Raw genomic sequence first — 23,474 nt, 5'->3', positions numbered from 1 at the left:
AACCGTACAACTCTTTGCAAGCAACCGAAACAAATAAAAATGAAAGAAATAAATGGAATAAAATAGACATTTATACCATCAAGTAAAAACATTTTATTCAAACAATTTTCAACTTTATTTTGTGGAATGTGGCACAATACAAGGCTCTTAAACAACTGGAGGAAAAGAAATACAGTACGATTGTGTCACAGAATTGTCAAAGATATCTGTAAATAGGCATGTCAATTAATGTCATTGCACTCGTGCTCAAAGTCTCCCCTATCCCCCTAATTTTGTTGCATAACACATTGTTCATTTTGTATATCAGTGCCAGTATTTCTGTTAATCTGCATTTCCTCTTTTGAGATTGTGGTTTTGCTCTTTGAAAATTGCTAGTTTTCTGTGATCAAATTAACTTTACTGAACAAGAGAAAATACTATAAATGTTGAATAAAATCCACTCACTTCAGCTTCAGGATCACTCTTACCAGTTTTCTGACACCTTGTTGGTGTCAAAAGATGTAGTCGCTAAAAGCATTAGCTATAATGTTACAATCATAAAACAATACTTGGACTATGTACAGCTTCTGTGCTTGACAGATCTACAGCCTTGTTGAAATAGCATCTGTCTCTTGAATCAAGGTGGACTCTTGGTCATCGTTCATACGTTCACTGCTAGCTCTTTCAGTTACGATGTTTACCAATGTTGACAGTGTGGCGTTGGGGTTCAGCAGTTTGACCAGAGGCACATTTACACCTCTGTCCTGAAAGATGAGGTTCTGCAGAGTCATAGCCTGCATGGAGTCAATGCCTAAAGAGGAGAGCAACAATTCCTCACTCAACTCACTCTTATCAATGCCAGCTGTCTCACTAAGTAGAGATTTGACATAGTCGGTTGGCAGGACTGTCGGTTGGAAGTCTGTTTGTTTTGTCTGTGAATCCAACTGTTTGGATCGGAAGAAATCTTCCACCACAACATTCAAACGCTCTGACAGGGAGGGATTTTTGGAGAGGACGTTGTACCTGATGTTATGGAAGTTAAACTTGCACACAACCTGTTGGGGTCTGTTGATAACAAGGCATTGTTCCAAACTTGTGTGAATGTCAGCAACATCCAGCACCATGATTCCCTTTGCCTCCAGAAACTTATGGAACTGGTCCTTGTTTAAAAGAAGACCCAAGTTCAAAGCCCCCCAGTTGATAGACTGGCCTGGGAGCCCAAGCTTGCGTCTATAATGGCAGAATGTGTCAAGGAACGAATTGGCTGCTGCATAGTTTGCTTGTGATGCATTTCCTAGGAAGGCAGAGATGGAGGAGTAACACACAAAGTAATCTAAGTCAAAATGTTGTGTTGCAAGATGAAGATTCAGAACACCGTTCACTTTGGGCTTGAGGACCTTCTCGAAGAGAGATTCGTTAAGGGTTTCAATCAACCCGTCGTGCAAGACAACAGCACTGTGGAACACTCCTTTGATTGGACAAGTAGGGAATTTCTGGCCAATTGCGTCGATAGTCTTGCACACATTCCCAGAGACAGATACATCACATTGCATGGCAATGATGGATGACCAACACTGTTTCTCTACATTTTGTATCTCTTGCTGCATCTCTGTTGATGGACGGCTTCTGGAGAGTATGACAACATGTCCTCCACCTCTCTGACAAATGAACCTGACCGTTTCAAAGCCCAACCCTGTCAACCCTCCCGTGACAATGTACACAGCTTGCTTACTGAAAAGAGTTGTCTTTGTAGGCAGCAATGGAATTACAGATACTGCATCTTTTACATCTTTTGCCAATTCCACAACAGGCAGGGTCTTTAAATTGAAGTATGACTTTGATCCTTCCAATTGGTGATGGTCAGTACTTTCGGATGTTGCACTCTGCAAGGTGAAATTCTTAAATGAAAATGATTTTCCATCCAATTTCATGGACTTAAGCCAGTGGTAAACATGGGACCTCTGCGCAGTCAAGGAGCCCTTATGTAGAACCACTGGCATTTGAATGATCTGCAGACGAACACCTTCCCTCATATTTTGAAATGTGTCCTGAATCATAGAACTCTGGGACTGAGATTCACAGACTACAATGACATTTCGTACACCTGGAACGTCGCAAAGTTTAGCAATCGTAGACTCATCAAACTGGGGCAGGAGGACAAAGGCCTCCACTTGTTTTCCATCTACAAAAGACCCATTGTGCTGTGTACTACCAATGACATTCCATCCTGATTTGTGAGCTGTGAGACTCAAAACTTTCATCAGCACAGAGTCGGGGACTGAAGATATAATTCCCAGGTTTTGTTTTTTTCCAGTCAAAGCTCTGCACAGGATCTCCCATGCTAGTACAAAGTATGAAACACAAGGTGTTCTCCTCAGGAATGGGAATTGTTTGCTACGGTAGCATGCATCTGCTGGCACTGAAACAGTGGTTGCTGCCTGAACAGGGTAACAAGCAACAACATGATCTCCAACTTTAAGCTTTCTAACATCCTTTCCAACTGCTGTAATCGTGCCACTGAAATCCAGAGCGAGTAGATTATGGTTCTGGGATGCTTGTTTGTTGCAGTAGATAGTCTGGCCATATTTCATATGTGAAACACTAACAGGATAATAGTCAGACGTATGAGCACACATCTTACTGATCTGAATGTCAACTGATGACTCAGCAATTGGCCGGTGGTCTTTATCATTGAAAGGAACAGCGGACAACTTGGTCATTGCATATGCATCAGCTGTCTGAAGGATGCAGGGATCAGTGGAGCAGAAGTTGCCTTTGAAGCTTTTAATGTCACTGTGAACGGGGGTACGGACAATAGAAGGTTTCAAAACTGACCCATCTTTTACTACCAATTCTGGGTACTTACTGCAAGGGTATGATCTCAGGATCTGAGACAGTGCAGTGATGTCCTTAGCAGAGATGGAACTTATGTCAATCAGTTGAAAAGAGAGCTCTGCCAACTCTGCAGCAAGTGCTCTTGTCATGCCAAGCAGAGCAAAGCCTGGGCTTATGTGGTCCACTGTGTTTTCAGCAGCACGGTAGGTTATTGCTCTGATGGAGTTAGGAAAATCTATTTGCTTCAGTTCAACAACTATTCGGCGGAATATCTCACAACAGCTCACCAAATTATGCAGGACATTATCGGCTGCCACCGAAGAGAGATCTTCTTTGCCCCACAAAAACAAAACCTCATCAAAATGTTTCCCTACTTCTTTGATGTTGAGATTAAGAGTATGGAATCCATGACTCAAGATTTCCTTTGCATGTGAGAAGGAAATGAATCGAGATCTTGGGTCCAGGTGTTGTTGCATTGCTTTACCTATGCCTAACTGGTCACAGAAGACCAAGGCCTTAGGAAGATCAAGGGAGGTGTTGTTTTCAGAGACCACATTGTATTCATTGTGGTAGAAGTATTCCTCAACCACGTGAGTGCGACTTCCAAGGTACTTGAGCAACACATGTTTGACCTCAACCAACACTCTTCCATTTTTATCAGTGAAGAAGCCACAGACTTCAAAGTGATCATCACCCAAATCGATTGCTCTAATGTAGATAACCATCTCACGTTGAGGTGGTTCCAACACTGTCACACTTCCAATTTTGACAGGGAATCCTGGTCTTCCCGCAAAGGCATATGCTACCGTAACTGGGAGAAGTTGCATCAGGTAGTCAAATACAACAGGATGGATGCAGTAGTCGTATAACTGAGGCCATAAGTCCTCTGGGACTGATACAACTGAATATGCCTCCATCAATTCCTCCCCATAATACACATCCCCCTTATTCTGGAAAATAGTCCCGTGCTGAAAGCCTGCCTGAGAAAGATACAAATAGAGATGTTCAGAGCTCACAACAGATTTGCACCGTTTGTAGATGGTATTTAATGAAATACTCTGTTCCTCGATTACCCTTTCTTGCAGGCAAGCTACTGTGCCTGATGCATAATTGCGAGATGAAGAGAACACCTTGAAAGTGGACTCATTTCCTGCTGGCACTAGTTGCACTTTCATTTCTGGTGTGTTCTGCATCAATTCGCATGGACTATGAAAATCTACACTCAGCTGAAGAGAGCTGAGTGGCACCTTTGGTTTGGCGTTTACCATGAAAGCAGCCAAACCCAACTCGACATAGAAGGCACCCGGGACGATTGGTGTGCCGTTGTATTTATGTTCTTGCAGATAGGATGATGAGTCAGAAGACAGATCACAGCTGAATGTGTTGCTGTCTTTACCAGTTTGACGCAGTACAGGGTGGTAAATTGTTGCGTTGGTGCTTCTATGTGATGCTTCAATGACTACATCCCGTTTAGAGCTATCAAACTGGTATCTTGGGAAAGGCAATGGGGATGTCTCACATCCTCTGTAGAACTGACTCCAGTCTACCTTAACCCCCAGCTCAAAAAGCTTAGACACAAGGCTCAGAATTGTTCCATGATCTTTCTCTGGCAGAACCGATTCAAGAACAGGGGTGTTGTTTCCTAGAGTTTCCATGATGTTCCTTTGGAGGGCTCTCCTTGGGCCTATCTCTACAAACACTGCATTCCTCTTTCCTTTCGATGCTACTGTCACTGCCTGCTCAAATAATACTGGCTCCCTGACGTTTCTGGCCCAGTACATGCCTGTGCTAAAATCATGCTGTGCTACCTCCTTGCCTGTCACTGTCGAGATCAGCTCTGACTCTAGGTCATTCGCCTGTAAGGAGCCAATACTGTCCCTTATGTCAGACAGAATTGGATCCATCATGTGGCTGTGGTAAGCAACAGGCACATTTAGAACATGGAGGAACAGATTCTGACTACTGTCTGATGCATGCAACTCACTGTAGAGGCTTTCTATAGCATCTGCATCACCAGAGAGAGTGCAGGACTGGGGACTGTTGACGGCAGCGAGGCAAACCGTGTTAGAATAACGAGGGATACATTTAAGAACCTCTGACACAGCCATGTTGCTGAACACCAGCATCTTTCCGCCTGTGACCCTACTCTGGAGGGTACTGCGGTAATAGATCACCTTCACTGCATCCTCAAGAGATAAGAGGCCAGAACAATGAGCAGCAGCCACCTCACCAACCGAGTGCCCAAGAATGGCATCAGGTTTGACACCCCAATACTTGAGGAGGGTGGCAATGCCAACCTGGATAGCAAATAGGAGTGGTTGGATGACATCTGGGCTTGAGAAGTCACTACTCTCAAACTCACTCTCAAGTCTGTCCAAAATGCTCAGTCTACTGAATCTTTGGAAGAGTTTCTCAATCTCTTTGACCTTATCTCGGAATACAGTCTCCTGTTTCAATAGTTGCTTACACATGCCATGGTAGGTCACACCATTCCCACAGAAGACAAACACTAGCTTCACATCTGAGAAGGAAGGGTTGATATTTTTGCTCAGGGAAGATTTTATTTGCCCCTTAAGCTCGGCCAGAGAAGAAATCACAATGGCCTTCCTGTATCTGTGTCTTTGATGGCTTCTTCGACAAGCTGATGTGTATGCCAGTGAGTCAAGGTCAACAGTGCTGTCTGCATCTACCTGTTTAATGGTGTCTTCCATTGTGGAAATTAGGGATTTAGGTGAATTTGCTGACATGACCAAATACTTAGTTTGTTTCCGTGTATTCTTTTGAGGAAAGCTTGTCTGTTTGTGTTGTTTTACAATAGCGTGTGCATTTGTTCCTCCAAAACCAAAATTGTTTACCCCTGCAATTCTGTCACCAGAGAAATTCCACATCTCTACTTTACTAGGAATCTTCACATTTAGGGCTTTGGCATCTATACTGGCACTGTGGTCTGAGTAGAACAGAGTTGGAACAATGGTTTCATGCTTCATCATTAACAGTACCTTAATGAGCCCTGCCACCCCAGCTGCAGATTCTGTGTGTCCGATGTTGCTCTTCACAGAGCCGATGCGGAGTGTCTCTGAATCTGGAGGCCTGGCTTTGGCGATGACGTTTGAGATGCTGCCAGCCTCTGTTGGGTCTCCAACTGGGGTTCCAGTCCCATGTGCCTCTATGTACTGGACATTCTGGAGGTCAGACTCTGAGTAGACACGGCGCAGCAGCTCCTCTTGTTGAGCCATGGAGGGTTTGGTGATCGGAGAGACTGTATGACCATCCTGGTTGACTGCCGTTTTGGTAATGACACCCCATATATGGTCACGTTCTTGTAAAGCCTGTGTAAATAATAGACAATTGTAATGTTATCCAGCTAATTATAAATGTATTGTCATCCCTGGTTAGGCAACCAGGCCTGGCGAAGATCTACCTTTCTATTTAATGATGCAACACACCGTTTTCTTGAAATACAATTGATCAATGTTTCTGAGAAAAAAATAATAATAATAACAATACTCAATTAGCCTGTAGCTATGCCCTTCCCAAAAAGCTTTTGTCCAATGCTAGCTTAGAATAACTTCCTGCTTGCCAGTTATTCTAAGCTAGCATTGGACAAAAGCTTTTTGGGAGGGGCAGAATCTACAGGCTAATTCATCATTCATCATGACCTTGGTGACCACACTGTGACTCGTTTAGTCACTGTAAACTACATGTATGTGTAAGTGTAGCATTGTGTAGCAATATTATACATGATCATTAACTTGTGTCACTCCGTACCTTTCTCAGTGGTTTAAGCAGAACAAACCCGCAGCCCTCCCCTCTGCCGTAGCCATCAGCAGTGCTGGAGAAAGGTTTACTGGTTCCATCAGGTGAGACCATCTTTGCCTTGCTGAGAGCGACGAAGACGTTTGGCTCGATGATACAGTTGACTCCCCCGCACATGGCCATCTCACAGTCTCCTGGCAAGAGAGAATATATATACTCACATGAATCAATTATGTTTTGACACAAAGTCAGTTGTTTTATGGTCATGGTTCATCAGGAGCCTGGATGTCTTTAGCCCCATATAGAACTCCACCCGTCGCTGCATACTGTTGTGCTCCGAGATGAGGTCCTATAAAGGTGGCGTAGCGATCACTGGACTGCCGCAACAACGAGTTGGAAAACACTCAAAACGAAATTTTATCCAAAAAGTAAAGAGTAAAGTAAAAAAAAAAAGTAAAGTAGTTCTGAGCTCCCAGACTGTGATTACCTAACCACGGTATATAAAACATGAACCACGGCGTTGGGAAAATGGTTTAAATCGCTTATATAGTCTCATTAAATTCAGAAAAGCCCCCGGCGGCAGTGCCAGTACTGCATCTTTCCCATTGTAGCAGATACTGGCACCTGCCGCCGGGGAAGTTTCGGTTGAATGGGAAAACATTACAAAACTAGCGATTTAAGGGGTTGTTTCATGCCGTGGTTCATGTTTTATGTACCGTGGTTAGGTAATCACAGTCTGGGAGCTCAGTACTACCTTTACTTTTTGGAGAAAAAAAATCGTTTCGAGTGTTTTCCAACTCGTTGCGGCAGTCCAGCGATCGCTACGCCACCTTTATAGGACCTCATCTCGGAGCACAACAGTATGCAGCGACGGGTGAGGTTCTATATGGGGCTAGGATGTCTTGGTCCCACTCAGGCTTAAAATAATTTATACAAATATTTTCGTGAATCTCTATGGGAAAAATGAATGGGCTTTCTATCTGTGGAACCACAAAATTGCTGCCGCTGCTATGCCCTGCACGACACTGATTTTTTTCAATGGATAGAGTGTCCCTAATGTTGCTTGTAAAAAACGTGTTATCCCTTTTTATAAGTTGAACAAATTAAACAATGGCATTCAAATAGCTCAAGAGGTAACCAAACAATTAATTATCCAAGTATAACTACATCCAAAAGTGCCAACCTTGTTTAATGGCTTGACAGGCCAAATGAAGAGCCACGAGCGATGATGAGCAAGCGGTGTCTATAGTCATTGAAGGTCCAGTGAAGTTGAAGACATAGGAGATTCGGTTAGCAGCTATACTCATAGCTAGCCCGGTGCCAGTCCAGTGGTTGATGTCACTTGAATGCACGTGTGCAGCAGTTGCCTCATACTCTCTGTTCATCAAACCTGCAATATACACATAGTTTATTTAGTGGGAAAAGTATAGGGTGCTGTGCCGTTGCTGCATTTACTAAAACCTGCAGCTCATGTGCTGTCTGTCAGTCAGTCATGCCTCAGCAACCACTTCTAATTCTGTCCATGTCCCTTTTATGCCCATATATGGAGATCCCTCAATATAAAGCCCATAGTGGGAATGCCCATATATGGACATATTGTGTCAGTCTCTGTTGTTTCAGCGCCTTAGGGTGTCTTACTTGTATTATCTAAAAGTTAATACAATGGCAATTTAAGAATTAGAATTCTCATAGTTCAAAAGATACAGTATAAACAACTATGTAATCAACGACTTCACCCATTTTCAACCCAGCTTCATATAATTGATCCTCGCTAATGCTCATGATAATGTGGTTACATTTTTGTCTACTTGGTCTGTATCTCATAGGAGAGCTGTGGACATTTCGCAAACCCATCAGCCACCGGTGACATCATCGATGGGGATTCCAAGCTAAACTGGAATGTATGTTAGCATGCTATAATGGAAGCCATTGTTCTCACATTAATACCATAAAATAAAAAGAAAGTTACGATGCCACTGGTTTCTGAAGTGTCCACAGCCCTTCTATGAGGCACAGACCGAGTAGGAAAAAAAGGGTACCGTTTTATCATGTGCATTAATTAGTGAGGACCAATAGGCTATATTACTAGTTTAAAAATATATATAAACATAGTGTAATTCTTTCTACGCAGAAAAAGTCTTACAGATCCATTGTTACTCAGAGGTACAGCAACGTTCATGATTTTACTGTGTAGGCCTACTTTATTTCTCCCACCTTACCCAGAAACACTCCTGTCCTTGTGCCGCTGGCCTTTTCCATTGGCAGTCCAGCATCCTCTAAAGCCCTGTACACACACTGAAGAACCATCTTCTGCTGGGGGTCCATGCGCTCCACTTCACTGTCACTGATGCCAAAGAACCTGTGGTCAAATTCATTGAACCTGCAGGGGAATTCACATGGAAGCTGAGTGAGTTAGTTGGCAAATGATTTAAAATATAAAATGTATTCAAAAAATGTGAATCCTGAAGAGTAACAGATATGGTCCTCTGTTGATTTGTGTTGTTATTAAGATATTCATTGACATTTTGACTAAGAATGAGATGAGTAACCGTACCCCTCGATGAGAGCAGCCTTCGCTGTGCGGGACTTGCCCGGTTTGCTGTCATCAGGGTCATACCATCTTTCCACGTCAAATCTCTCCTTGGTAATTGGCACCGAGCAGTTCTTCCCATTCACAAGAACGTCCCAGAAATTGTCAAGCCCCTCTCCTGTGTACAGTACAATGATATTATGATTAATTCCTGTCATGATGTGAACATGAATAGTCTTTGCATGTTAGACATTTAATATCATAACTGCTGGAGTATTACATTCTGATAAAACTGTTGAGTTGCTTGTGCATGTCTTTATCATGTGGAGTGAACAGGACATCTTAGGGCACGATCACCACACTCTTATTGTACCTGCATTGGCAGATTCTGCCAATGCATTTCAATGGAGAATGGAGCTTGAAATCTTCAAATGGCAGCAAACCCCTCCATTCCCATTGAAATGCATTGGCAGAATCCGCCTTCATAAGTAAAATAAAAGTGCAGTGTGATTGTGCCATTAGGTGTATACAAGTATACATAGTATTACTACTATATATTGTTTTTACATGTGCAGTAAGAATGGTTAAAATATCTTTCTTAAAAAAAGTAAAATTCTTACCCCCTGGGAAATTGCATCCCATGCCCACAACAGCAATTCCATCTTCAGCTTCTTCCATGGCTTCCCTCACTACACTACACCGTGAACAACTTCAGCCAATCTGACATGACATTCAGTTGTCATTTCTTCAAACCGAATGAATCAATGTAGTGTCATATGATACGCAGACCTCTACCTCTCACAACATACCATTTACACCTGTATGTGCACCTGGCTTACTGACCATACTTATAGCCCACTTTGTTTTTAAACGTTGCCATGGGGACGGAGGACTTTGATGCCCACGTTTTTACAGGACTTTAAATGACCTCAGAAGTTCGATAAGTAGTCCAGCAAGGAACGCACGTTCACCTTATCACCATCCTATCTCCATCTCTCTCGCTTGGCAAGTCACATCACGGTCAAAGTCAGGCTTTGCAGATTAAATAATTTGAAAATGCTTACATAGCATAAGTTAATGATTCTTGTTTCCTTGTTCCTTCCAAGTAAGTTGTCTATGTTGTTGCACAGATCTTGGTTTATGTTCCCTAATTAAGTTGTCTGGGTTATAGGATAGATATCGAACGTTATATACTGTAGTGTTTTGTGAAATAATGCTGCCACTGTGCTTCACAAGAATATGATAAGAATTACAATAACTTGGTAGAGATAAGAAATGAATAGAAATAACAAGAATATGACAAGAATTATTAACTTGGAAGAGATAAGAAATGAATAAAAATATTAATAAAACAAATAGAATGTGTTAAAAACACAATAAGAATCGATAAGCATGGATTGAAGAGAAGTAAGCTAACGAAACGATAAACCTTTTAAAAGGTGGCCTTGACATGAAGGTACGTTTGCAGAAGTGACTTAACGTGATCAGCTCGCCAATGCAGGCCTTTCCAAAGCTCTGTCGGCTGGGCTGCAAAAGCCTGATCACCCAATGAGGCAAGTTTAAGGAACAACTATGGCCCATGTGTACCAGAGGTGCTCAGGTTCACACACACATAGCTAAATATGAGGCTTTAAAAGTCATCAGTAAAATATTAAATTAAATAATGAAATTCACAGGCAACTAGAAGAAGTGCTCTTCCGAGCACAGGTCTCCACCAGCCACGCGTCCTGGTGGTGGTATAATAGGCCAATGTAAAAAAGGTGGCATGTGTTCTTCACCAATCTTAGGCCTTTAATGGTGCCACCATGAGGCTGATTTGAACATTTTGTAGTGTAATTTCTTCCTTGGCCTTTTGCGAATGACTATCATTACAATTGCACGCTGTGTTTGATTTGAGGCATTTTGTTTGAAACGGATCAATCCTGCAAAATTTGGAGGCCAATCTTAGCCAATCAGGATGGAATATTTAATACAGGACAGATCCGTTTTGATCATATGACCGTAGAGATACTGTGTACTGATTTGTGTTCATTTTGGGTCAAATCTGAAGGAGTAATATCCAAAAATGTGTCTTACATAAGTCGCTATAAAAGGCTGATGTGAAAAATGCAAGGACAGGGTTTTTCCTTGGCCTATAGGGAGTGCGCTTACAAAGTTTGAAACTGATCAGTGGAGTTATAGGTAAAACCACGAATTGGCCTGTTATAGCGCCACCATGAGGCTGATTTCAAAAATTTGAAGTGGCATTTCTTCCTCATCCTAGTGGGAACGTGTGTGCGCGATTTCATGTTAATTGCACTCTGCGTTTGTGATTTGAGGCATTTTGTCCAAAACGGACCAATTTTACAAACTTTGAAAGCCAATCTCAGCCAATCAGGATGGAATATGGACAATCAGAGAGATCCATGTCGATCACATGACTGTAGAGATACTGTCTACCGATTTGCGTTATTTTATTTTTTTTGGCAGCGTCCGGGCCAACGGCGCCGGAGATTAGCTGTACACAAACTCGGAGGATGGAAGGACGCACGGACGGACGCACACACGGACAGGGGCGAAAACATACTCTCCCCCTGCCTTCGGCTGGTGGAGACAACCAGTGAAGAGAATCAAGCATGGGTAGGTGCTTAAGTTTGCACCAATTGGAGATGGGACATAACCTCCTGAGCCCTGACAAGGAGTTACAATATTGTATTTATTTTATTTCCAGGCGATATGTTAAAATAGTATGATCCGCTGTGTCAAAAGCAGAACAGAGGAGGTTTAACATTGAAAGTTTTGAAACATTTAAAGGACAACTGCAATGGCCCTTCTGTAGGAGCTCAGGAGCTTAAGCATATCTAAAATATAATAGGAGCCTGGCATTTTAAAGTAAAATCTTAAATTAAATTCTGGAATTCACAGGTAACCAGGGAAGCATGGATGTGTGGAATTTCACATTTCTTAGAATTGATTTAGCATTAGCATTAATCTAGGAATGTAATTGCTATTTCTGGATTTCCTCTGGTGCACTGGAAAAGGACCATCTCTGATGTTTGAAGGCTATGGATAATTCTGAAAGATACAGTATGAGTTATTAAAGCTCCACTAGTAACTTTCCTCTTCTAGATTTGAACCCGGGCCTCTGCACAAGTGTTTCTTTTTTTTCCACCTTTAGATAGTAGAGGTAACATTATAAGAGAGCTGAGAAGTAAACCCATAGCCTGGAAAAAGTTTCAAGTTGTTAAATTATGTCCAGAGAACCCCATGACATTATACATACTGTGTAGGTATCTTATAGGTATCTTCTTCATTTTTCTCTCAAAGTGCACCAGAGTAATACATTTACTGTAACTTACAAATGCAAAGAAAAGGGATAATACCCACTGACCACAAGGCCTGACCGTCACCTGCACCACCCCAACACAAGGCCACTTTAGATTAGATTCTCGGCCAGCCGGACATCATGCCAATTCCCTATACTCTTGCTCCATGTTTGTGTCTTCCCCCACAGCACCTTTAACTAACAAGGATTTCTTTGTATTTTTATTATTTTTTATCTGGTCTCAGTCTCGACTTGGTCTCGACCCCCGTTGGTCTCGGTCTGGACTCAGACTCGATCTCCTCCCACACTCGCTTTAGGTGGACTCGACTACAACACTATACTGGGAGACAAAATTCAACCACCCCAATTCTATAAGATTTATTGTATTAATTATACTCTACCCTTCATATTGTATGAGTTATATATGATTAACATACTCAGATTGGACAAATTTACACTTTATTCATTAAAAGCTGCACTAGTAACTTTCCTCTTCTAGATTTGAACCCGGGCCTCTGCACAAGTGTTTCTTTTTTTCCACCTTTAGATAGTAGAGGTAACATTATAAGAGAGCTGAGAAGTAAACCCATAGCCTGGAAAAAATTTCAAGTTGTTAAATTATGTCCTGAGAACCTCATGACCTCAGAGGTTTGATAAGTAGTCCAGCTCTTGTTGTTGTTGCACAGATCTAGGTTTATGTTCCCTAATTAAGTTGTCTGGGTTATAGGATAGATATTGAACGTTATATACTGTAGTGTAGTGTTATATACTGTAGAGATTAAGATAGATGGTAAACTTTATTGACAATCCCTTTTATATTCTGCTTCACTTTGCAGAAAAAAAATCCTTTTGTACACATAGTGAAATGGACAGGTAGGAGCAATGGACTTGAGAAGAGCAACATAAAGTCCCATATACTGTCTCTTCACTTACTGTACAGCAGGCTGATTGAGCAGTCATCAGAATCAGAGGCAAGCAGTAGATCAGGGGTCGGCAACCTTTTTTGACATTTTCAGCCAGTCTGCCATATTAACACATTCCCCGCCATTTAACAATACCTTCGTACTCTATGGTGCCTCTGGTCTCCATAGACTTCCATGTAATTCATAGTGCACGGATCATGCACACCCATGCCTAGATAATGCACCACGTGTGTCCACATTGCTCACAGCTTTCAAACAAAAAAATCCGAATGGAAATCCGTTCAGGCATTCATGAGATACAAGCCATTATGTTTTCCTAAAATGTAAACAAAGATGGCTGCCATGTTTGATAGATGGGGGGGTTGCTATGGGGGTTAAACATGCAATTTCGCGATTTCTATCATGCCTACTACATTTTTTGGGGTCCAAATTTTTTTTTGAAAAATAATTTCTTTTTGAATTTTTTATTTTTATTTTTTCAAAATGGCGGAAATTCTCGGGACTATCGGGCCTGGCAGGGAAAGACATTGAAATAATCTCGGGACTATCGGGCCTGGCATGCAATGAGTTAACATACCACACCTAAATTAAAATATTTAAACAGATTTGATTGTCCATAGGCTATACATAATGTTTTCTTCTTTCACATCAGGATGTAAAGAAAGTAACACGCCGTAAGACAAAAACAATACAAAATATATATTAAAAACATTCATTTACCCCCATTGATTCCGGATGGGGAACAAAATATGTTTTTTGTCTTAGGAATGTGACATATACAAAAACATGTAGATTATTGAACTCAAGTCTCCATGGTGTGAGTAATCAATAGAAAAAAAGTCATTTTGGGGATGAACTACTCCTTTAAGTTTGCGCCAGTTGGAGAAGGGACATTACTCCCTGAACCCTAAGCAGAACAGAGGTTTAAATTGAGCAGTCACAATGATCATAGGCAAGCACAGACCACTAGTGACCTTTTCCAGTTCTTCACAAATTTACTTCTAAAAGGTACAATGGTGTCAAGAATAATTGAGCATATTCTTTTGAAAAAAGAAAAAGAAAGTACAGACCTCCATTAATGTGTGTGTGTGTGTGTGTGTGTGTGTGTGTGTGTGTGTGTGTGTGTGTGTGTGTGTGTGTGTGTGTGTGTGTTGCGTGCGTGCGTGCGTGCGTGCGTGCGTGTGTGTGTGTGCGCGCGCGCGCAAAATCTCAATTCTAATAAATGTGTAATATCTAGAAATGTATAGGAAAACGTCATTTTTGTTCCATAAAAATAGCTAAATTAACTGCCCATTGTTCTTTTTTTTTAAACAACTCTTTGTAAGGTTAATGTTTTTAATATTGTAATTATAGATCACTGCATATAATGTAGATTATGGACTTATTATGCTATGGTTATTGTGCATGAACATTGACACGTCTACATTTCTTCATCCAGTAAAATGTTGTCAAATTATGAAAGTAAAAACCTGTATCATTCAGATACCGTATAACTCAGTGTTACTATATTGATCATATTTGATTTTATATTTGTTCGTTCTGTTCAAGTCTATGTACAAAAATGTTCAAAGATCTAACTTATTATGTTACAGTATGTGCAGGGCTATATACTGTAAAGCCACCCATTGTGAATAGCACAACAATAAAGATATGACAAACTTACTTTGATTTTGACTTTATTTTTCAGTCATGAGTGAAAATAGCATCAATAGTATGACAAATAAATTACTTATCCAATCCAATCCAACTTTTTTATAGAGCACATTTAAAAACAACAGAGTTGACCAAAGTGCTTCACATAAAATGCCAAATTGACACAAGACACACAATAAACCAGAGAGAATCATAATTAAAACATAACACAAACAAATAAGCTCATAAAATACAAGTGATACTCATATAATACAAGTTAAACTGATTAAAAGCATGGGAATAAAAAAAGAATTAAAGCCGAGTTTGAAAAAACGTGACTCAGGGGCAGCCACATTGGGTATTCATAAGACCGTGAAAGTAAACTTAAATTCTGTGCTTCCTTTTCAAACACAAGCCAAAATAAGTCTATGGGGAAGCAATGAGCTAATAGCTTGCTAGAGACCGACGGTCTATTACCAATAATATCGGCCTTTGACTTTTTCTCTTGGTATTTGGAGCTTATTTCTTAACAACTGTCAACCTATTCTAATTTTAATCATCATTTCATCGTCATCATAGGTGTATATTTTTTAGCCGAATCAGATTCAGCTTTATTTGTCACATCACATGGTTTACAGAAGTAAAAGAAAAACAAGTGGGTGAAATTCATTTTTGTGCAAGTTCTAACAATTTAGTTATTTCCATACAAAAAAAGAAAGTGAAGAAGTAGGAGGGGGAGGGGGCAAGGGGAAAGAGAGATCAATCAACGAAACAAACAAATGATCTAATATCTACATATTCACACATACTGTAGTACCTGAGATAAGACATGATAAAGGTGCATGAGCATACAGTAGCAGCAGATGTATACCCGTTGGGAACGCATGCCCCCGCAGTTTTGCAATACCCATTGTATGCGCTGTTTTCATACCATTTAGTGCTCTTTTTTTAAAATAACCTCATTCTCAATTTCGAGTATTTTCAAGTATAACTTACCATCAGATTTTTTTCTAAGATTAGCTCCCAACTTTAAGGACAGTCGGCAGACTCAACACAATTGTTTCTGCTATGCTTGTTGTTGGGCTGTGGTTGGACTGTTTGCAGTTTTAGCCACCTGGGAACTATTTATGTCTAACGGTATGCCGTTAGTGTGTGTTTCTCTTGACCGATTCGAGACTTTTTCACAACACGTTCCGATTAAGGTCAGAAAAACGGGTAAGAAAACGATGCCGTGGACCGCGGCGAAAAGTATGACCAAGAACATGATCTTGAAGAATGTCCTGAAAAGGTAACTCTTGGCGGCAGAAAGCACTACCACTCCAAGAATGGTCGACACGGCCCCCTGCATGATAGGATAACCCAGTTGCACGACCGCGTCCGTGGCCTTTTTGTTCGCAGAGGTTTCTTCGCTCGAGACAAAAGCGTACGAAATGTGCGCTGTGAAATCCACAGAGAAACCAATGCATATGACTAGATTGATCATGGACACGGAGTCCAAGCTGATGCCCCACAGCGCCATGAAGCCAGACACGCCCACTATGATAGACGCGACGGCAAAGGTCACCCACAGAGAACAAATGGGATTGGGAATCAGACACAGCGAGATCACCAGCATGGCGAGAGTGGCAACGAGAACATTCTGGACGGTGTTGGTGACGATGACTGCATACTGGTCGAAGAAAATGAAAGCCGGGTGGTAAACGACAAGAGAGCCTGGACAAACGTCTGACTGAGCGATCTCCCTGAATTTATTCAACAGGTTCTTCTCGTCGACGGGCGTTCTGATATTTATCGTCTGGACGAACATACGAGAAGCGTAGATAGTGTTCTCGGGAATTGAAAAGTTAACATCTTGTCTGAACAGAAATGTGCTGGGTGTTGCGTTGAAAAAACGTGGTAAATTATCAATGAATGTGCTTTTGTCAGTTAGATTTAAGCCCACGGCGGCTCCATATCGCAGGTATCCCCGAAGCCAAGACACGGTCAGTTCCGGGTCAACTCGTGATTCTTTCTCGAATGTCAAATTTCCAAACGTTTGCAGACAAGCGTCTAGTTGAGCACGGCGGCTCTGATCCCAATACATGAAATCTGGATCTGTCACAACAACCATAACAGGAGGCCCATAGTCGTTAAAATACTCATCTTCATCATCGTAATATTTACCCACATACGAGTCGTCGGACGCCAGATTCTTTAGCTCTATGCCCTCTTTCATGTTTATGCAACCGTAGATACCCCCGGCCAAATATCCGGCGTACAACAAAATCACGACCAACTTGGTCCACGTATTTGTCAGGAACGGCCCGTAGTAATTCTTAAGAAAGATCGTGACCGGCATCGGTTTCTCCGTTCCAGTCACCGGATCGTACGCTCCGCCTACGTAACAAAGGTCGCCCGCAGCGACGTCCAAGTCTACAGGTTCCGGCAGCGGAACTTTGGCGCAGGTGAACCAGTTCCTGTTGCTCCGCTCTCGCCTCCCGTTCAGGGCCAGGAAGGCACCGAAGAAGGTGAGGTTGTACAGGTAGCAGAATATGACGGCCGTGCCGGTGTACATGCAGAAGGACTGCACGGAGCGGAAGGGGGTCAGGAGGCCGATGTAGAACGCCAGCAGGTCCGTCAGGGTGGTGATGGTGATGGAGACGGCCGCCTCCTTGTAGGTGGCCGCCATGCGGTCTTCTACACCGTCTTTGACCTGGGTCTGCTGCCAGCTGTTGATCATGATGAACATGTCGTCCACTCCGATTCCTGTTCGAGACAAAATATTAGCCGAGCACTGTTCATTTCGTTGACTAAAACTGTGATGAAAGATGTTCTTCTAATCTAATACCTTTTTTCACTGGCTAAAACGAAATAAAAACTAAGCCATGATGACTAAAACTAAGACTAAATATATTGTCATCAAATACAAACTGGACAAAAATGTTAGGGAGGGACTAGTGGAGAAGAGAATAAGAGATCCAGTAGAACTAATTAGACTAATTACTTGTCTAATTATTAAAAAAGTCATTTTATGTTTGATTGCGCTCGGGTGTTGCACTACAATAGCAGTTCTAAAAGCTAGGATCTTGGCCATCAGGTCAAGTGTTTAGGTGAGACATGACATTTAACACGATCAAAATGCAGGCTCTATTAGCCCCAAAAACAACAACACTTGCTTAGGGTTCAAATCCGGGGTAGAAGAGGAAAGTGCTGCTTTAAATTGATTGATTGATTGATTGAAGACTTTATTAGAAGTTTGCATAGGAAAAGGAACAGTTTCATGACGGTACAGTTCACTGGTACAAGGTCTACTAAAAGGAGATCCATGAAAAGACTAAGCTTATTCCCACAGGAAACCATTAAAGTATCTCAAGCAAAACTAAACTGTCTTCTCTATTAAACAGCACATATTTCTCAAGGTAACTAAGTACATCGATGTTAATGAATGCATGGACATTAATGATGAGATCGAAAAAATAACAGAATAAAGAGAGACATTCTAATAGTGCCGTTAGTACCGAGGATCAGGAAGGGAGTCATTCCTACACTCGATGAGAAAGGCATTCCGCAGTACAGCAACAAGCCGAAACTGGACAGAACTGCCAGGCCAGTGGACAGGACGCCAAATGTGGCGACCCACACCTTGTTCCTCACACAGTCCAACCTGGAGACAAGGAGACACAATCAATACAGCAATGTGGAAACACTCTGTTACAAGTAAAAGTCTGGAATTCAAAATGTACTTAGTAATATATAAAGTAATAATATATATAGTAATATATATACTTCAAAATCTACAAAGTAATTATTAACTAAAGTCACACACACGCATGCATGCACGCACGCACGCACGCACACACGCACGCACACACACACGCACACACACACCATCTCTGGTGTGTTTTTAAAACAACCTCATCAAAGTTGGTATGGTGACTTTATACATTGTTCAGATACTTGAATATGTCCACACTATTATTATATGTGTATATATATTATTTGTCCTCATTGATTAGAGAATCGTTTCATTAGTTCAAGTCAAGATTTGCAAAACCCACACACAGACGTAAAAGGTGTTCAATAGCACTGCTTTAAAAGAAAATAATAAAAAAGTTGAAAAACAGAGATAGTTGGTTTCTGCCCGACATTGTAGTGTATTTTAGACACTGCTTATTTCAAACGTGGATGTTTGACTGTGGAACAAAATTCAAATATGATAGAAAAGTGGTTCTCAACCTGATGACAGTGAATTGACAATTTAAGGACTTTTACAATCCTTTTAATACATTAAAAAGAAAAAGACCATTACGGCATCAAAAGTAATTAACACACTATAGAGGGGTATGGACGTGACATCATCATCATCATCATCATCATACCCAGAAGTTATGAGGGAACGCCTACTGAGTGGCAAAAAAACCACTGTGATAGAACATAAGCTGAAGCTCAAAATAGACTAATACAAAGTTTGAGTCTTACCTCATGCAAGACCAGATTGAGAAATTAATAGCCAGGACATAAGTTATTGAAAACAATGGAACGATGGAGTCAGAATTCTTGTCAAACTCCTCTTCTCTCGACAGGGAAGTGAAGTAGGACACATCAACCTGTAAGAAATTACACACTTTAATAATTATGCTTTCGTTTGTAAAACTCTAAAAAGTAAGTCTCTTGCACACCTACAAAGTTGACAGGTGCGTAGGAGAAGACCAAACGAGGGTAAAAAAAAAAACCTTTGGCACGCTGTCTTCAAATGCAATAAAAAGGTTTTAATGGGAAATGTTAGACATTCATCAGGTTACAGGTAATCTTTTATGAAAAGATACATATTTTATGAAACTTTTTCAGTTTGTAAAAAAAGAAAAAACATTAATTTATCAAATTCAATGCACAACGTAAAGTAAATACACGCATGGAACATTGATTATAGGCTTACCTCTTTCAGTTGTATTTCTGATACATCGCTGATGAATTTCTTCAACCATAGGTTATTCACTGTTGCGTTGTCCTCCTTCAGAAAATAAAAAAGCCTGATCGCACGTGCACTCTTTATTTGTCCTGTTCCACTAATCAGTTCTACGCCTCCAATCTCAGAACCGAGGAAAGTATTGTTGTTCATGGGGTAATGAATTGTGCCGTTGGAACTGTTCACAGCACTGAAGATGGAATTCAACACGCACTCTCCTCCAGCCAAAGCACAGAGGCTGCTAAACGTCTGCTTATCTACTTCCATCTCCAAAATCTGATCATTAATCTTTAATAGTTCGCTAAAAGGTTCGACCGCAAGGATATTCGCAGTCGATGTAAAAATGAGGGATCCGAAGGTTCCCTCGGTATACAGCCTCTGACGAGAGAACTCGAGCTCATCGTGCGGGAAGTAGGCCTGGACGATCAGCCTCTCGTCTTTGGCCTGTCCGTTCACGGGCGTAAATTGGTCTTCGATGCCTTTAGCCTGGCTCTCCATCTCTCCCAGAAAGTAAAAACCCCCACCGAGCCCGGCGGATAAGACCAAAGGAACGACTAAAAACCACCAAGGATTGCTCCCCACGCATTTTCCGAAAATCTCGAAAGCCCTGGTTACGGGTTTTTCAATGCAATCAGTGTGACAGTGACATCCCCCCATTTTCTAGGCGACTATTTCCGCAAGACATCAATATAATCTCGTGTTATCCCTTCTCTCCCGATGAGCACCGTCTCTGGTCACAGCGTAGGTAATAACAATCTTCTCACCTCTCATATCCACATAAAGACTTCCCCAGAAGTGCAATCCCTGTTAACCATTAACGACTAGACATCATTTTATTATGGCCCAGCGGCAAGAGTTACTGTAAGTCTAATAATAGACAGAGAAAATAGACAGAGGCCAACCGGGTGCTCACTGCTCACAGGGGATAAAAAAAAAGTAGTTTTAAAAAGTGTGTATGGTGCTGCAAGGATCAGCAGGAAGATATACCATACAAAATAAGAGATGCACACAAAAACAACTGTGGAGGAGAGAAATTTAAAACAAATTTCATTCTATAAAAAACGGTTAAGGTCTTCATCAGAGTGAGAACTGAAGAAGAACTTAAAGGACAACTTTGTTTTTGTAACAAAAAGGGTTCATATTTTAGTGTAATTAGAGAAAAGAAAAGATGAGTGTTAAAATTAATTAACTTATTCCTTTCTATCGTTTTAGAGATTTGAATGATTTTGATTTCAGTGGCTGGGGCATGGTAAAAGTTAAATATTTTTATATTTTTATTTACACACAATAAGCCCTTTCCAAAGATGCACTGCAATCCTTCATGTGCAGATGTGACTTATGGGGGCTGGTAGTGTTACTGGTAAAGAAATCCCCAGCTTATTGTGTCTAAAAAGACATATTTTGCGACTTGTACGCATGCCCCCACCCACTGAAATCAAGATCGCTAAACGTGCTAAAACAATAGAACGAAGTAAATGAAAACATTTTAACACTTTTCTTTTCTCTAATCACAATCTAAAATATGAACCCTTGTTGTAAAAAAACAAAGTTGTCCTTTAACCGGTCGAAAATGTTGGCTTTTTTATGGAATAACATTTGTTTTAACTTTACTTCCTCTCATCTTTTTTATAATAATATAATAATAATAAAATAATAATAATAATAATAATAAAAAAAGAAAATGTGCCAAGGGTTATATTATACTTCCTTATAATTTGGTTATAAATTGTGTTTGTTTTACCATGGTCCTAATCGGTGTATGATGTCACATAAAGGCCATGTGATGGCTAATTTGTTTACAGATACTGCTTCCCCAGCCGGCAACCAAATCAACATGGCGCAGGGAAGTTAAACACCATCATCACAGCATGACGAAGGAATTTGGCAGAATTTTTTATTTTATCACTCAAAGTTCTACATTTCTTATATTATTCTTTTGGTCTCTTTATACAGCCATGCATATTTAAAAAAGAAACATTAAATATCTGACCTGATAAAACATTATTCTAAATAACATTGATAAAGGATAGTTGGAATACAAGAACACTCGGCCCAAAACACACTGTGCCCGGGTCAAACCGATGACCTCGGAACGGTCAACACCAGACGGTAATCCTAAAGGTAACCTCAGTAAAACTATATCAAACCTAACCTCAGTAAAACTATGCCTAAACCTAACCTTATTCCTAAACCTAACCTCAGTAAAACTATGCCTAAAACTAACCTTATTCCTAAATATAACCTCAGTAAAACTATGCCTAAAACTAACCTTATTCCTAAATATAACCTCAGTAAAACTATGCCTAAACCTAATAACCCCAGTAAAATTATGCCTAACCCTGAACTTATTACTAACCTCAGTAAAACAATTGGTTACTGATAGCTGGTCACTCTATTTGATTGTGACTAGATAAGGTTTGAGTCCTTGAGTAGGACCATTACAAATTGTAAACGCACAGTGTTTGTTTTATGTCGCTGTTCCACAACATGGTTTTACCCATGTGATTTACCTCAATCTGCATTTCAAAGCCATCTGCTGTCTTCCCATATGGACAAGCCATTACGCCGGCGTTGTTGATTAGGATGTTGAGTTTGGTCTCTTCTACAAAAAATAAATAAATACATATGGAAATCAAATAATAATTGTGGCTGACAACACTCATCAACTCCTCATTCTATAAAGATCAAATGTATTGCACTTACGGCATGATCTAATAGGTGATTACTTTTATGTGAAGCAATGGAATGGTAACATTGTACAAATAAACAGGTTTACATACTTTTGACCGTATCATCTATACAGTGGTTCTCAGCCTTTTCATATTGAACTGTGGACACCCCCACTCTGACGGTTTTGGCTTGTAGATCGGCAATTCTTTTGCCATTTTTGACTATATATGCAATATGCATTGTGTGGCCCTCTGGAGGGGGACTGCCCCATAGGTCGATCTCCCGTTGGGTCGAACTGAGGTTAGGGTTAGGGTTAGGTTTAGGCATAGTTTTACTGAGGTTAGGGTTAGGGTTACGGTTAGGTTTAGGTGGTCGACCAAAGGGTGTTCGACCTAAGGACATGTTACCCTCTGGAGTGAGTGTGAACATATAGTGACCCTCTCCATCATCAAAGTTGCCCACCCCTGCTCTAGACAGTAAAAGTGAGTACAACACCTTCTCATAACCACTTGTTGTATACGGTGGTTTTGAGATATGACCGTTATGTTTGTCATGTAGTCAGACCAGAAAGACCACATTAGACATGAATGAATGGAGAGATTGGAGACACTTGTTCAAATGTATAGTACAGTAACATTCAAGCACGGAACATGAACTGGAATGTGACTTTTAGTAATAATGTGTATTGTGTTCCGTATCTGTGGTTTAACAAGAGAAATGCAGCTCTGATATAACTGACCCACAGTCAATGGTAGCTTATTGCTATGTGTAGGCCAATCAGCAGATTGTTCTTGTGAATTCCTTACCCTTGTTTATGGTTTCTGCGAACTCCCTTATTGACTTTGTGTCCGACAAGTCAAGTTTCATGGTGACAACCAGGGTAGGAATTTCATGGAGGCC

General features: G+C 40.9%; 2 protein-coding genes across 2 annotated transcripts; both read right to left on the bottom strand.

Annotated features, from left to right (window-relative positions):
* Positions 1 to 581: 581 nt before the first annotated feature.
* LOC308295755 (mycocerosic acid synthase-like polyketide synthase) lies at positions 582 to 9,778 on the bottom strand (the record flags this gene model as incomplete). The annotated part of the gene is made up of 6 exons (XM_080738802.1): positions 582 to 6,143; positions 6,583 to 6,764; positions 7,754 to 7,960; positions 8,790 to 8,950; positions 9,125 to 9,278; positions 9,721 to 9,778. The coding sequence occupies 6 exons, from the start codon at positions 9,776 to 9,778 to the stop codon at positions 582 to 584; spliced, it is 6,324 nt and encodes a 2,107-aa protein (XP_080594928.1).
* A 2,707-nt stretch (positions 9,779 to 12,485) lies between these two features.
* On the bottom strand, positions 12,486 to 20,561 carry LOC308295753 (patched domain-containing protein 3-like; the record flags this gene model as incomplete). Its single annotated transcript, XM_080738800.1, has 5 exons — positions 12,486 to 12,489; positions 16,150 to 17,704; positions 18,457 to 18,602; positions 19,418 to 19,545; positions 20,220 to 20,561. 5 exons carry the CDS (start codon positions 20,559 to 20,561, stop codon positions 12,486 to 12,488), a joined length of 2,175 nt encoding a protein of 724 aa, XP_080594926.1.
* Between the last annotated feature and the right edge of the window lie 2,913 nt (positions 20,562 to 23,474).

Source organism: Nannobrachium achirus (assembly GCF_963921795.1).
Source record: "Nannobrachium achirus genome assembly, chromosome: 12".
Lineage (NCBI taxonomy): Eukaryota > Metazoa > Chordata > Actinopteri > Myctophiformes > Myctophidae > Nannobrachium > Nannobrachium achirus.
Note: the sequence above shows the minus strand (reverse complement) of the source record. Positions and strands in the feature narration are given on the sequence as shown.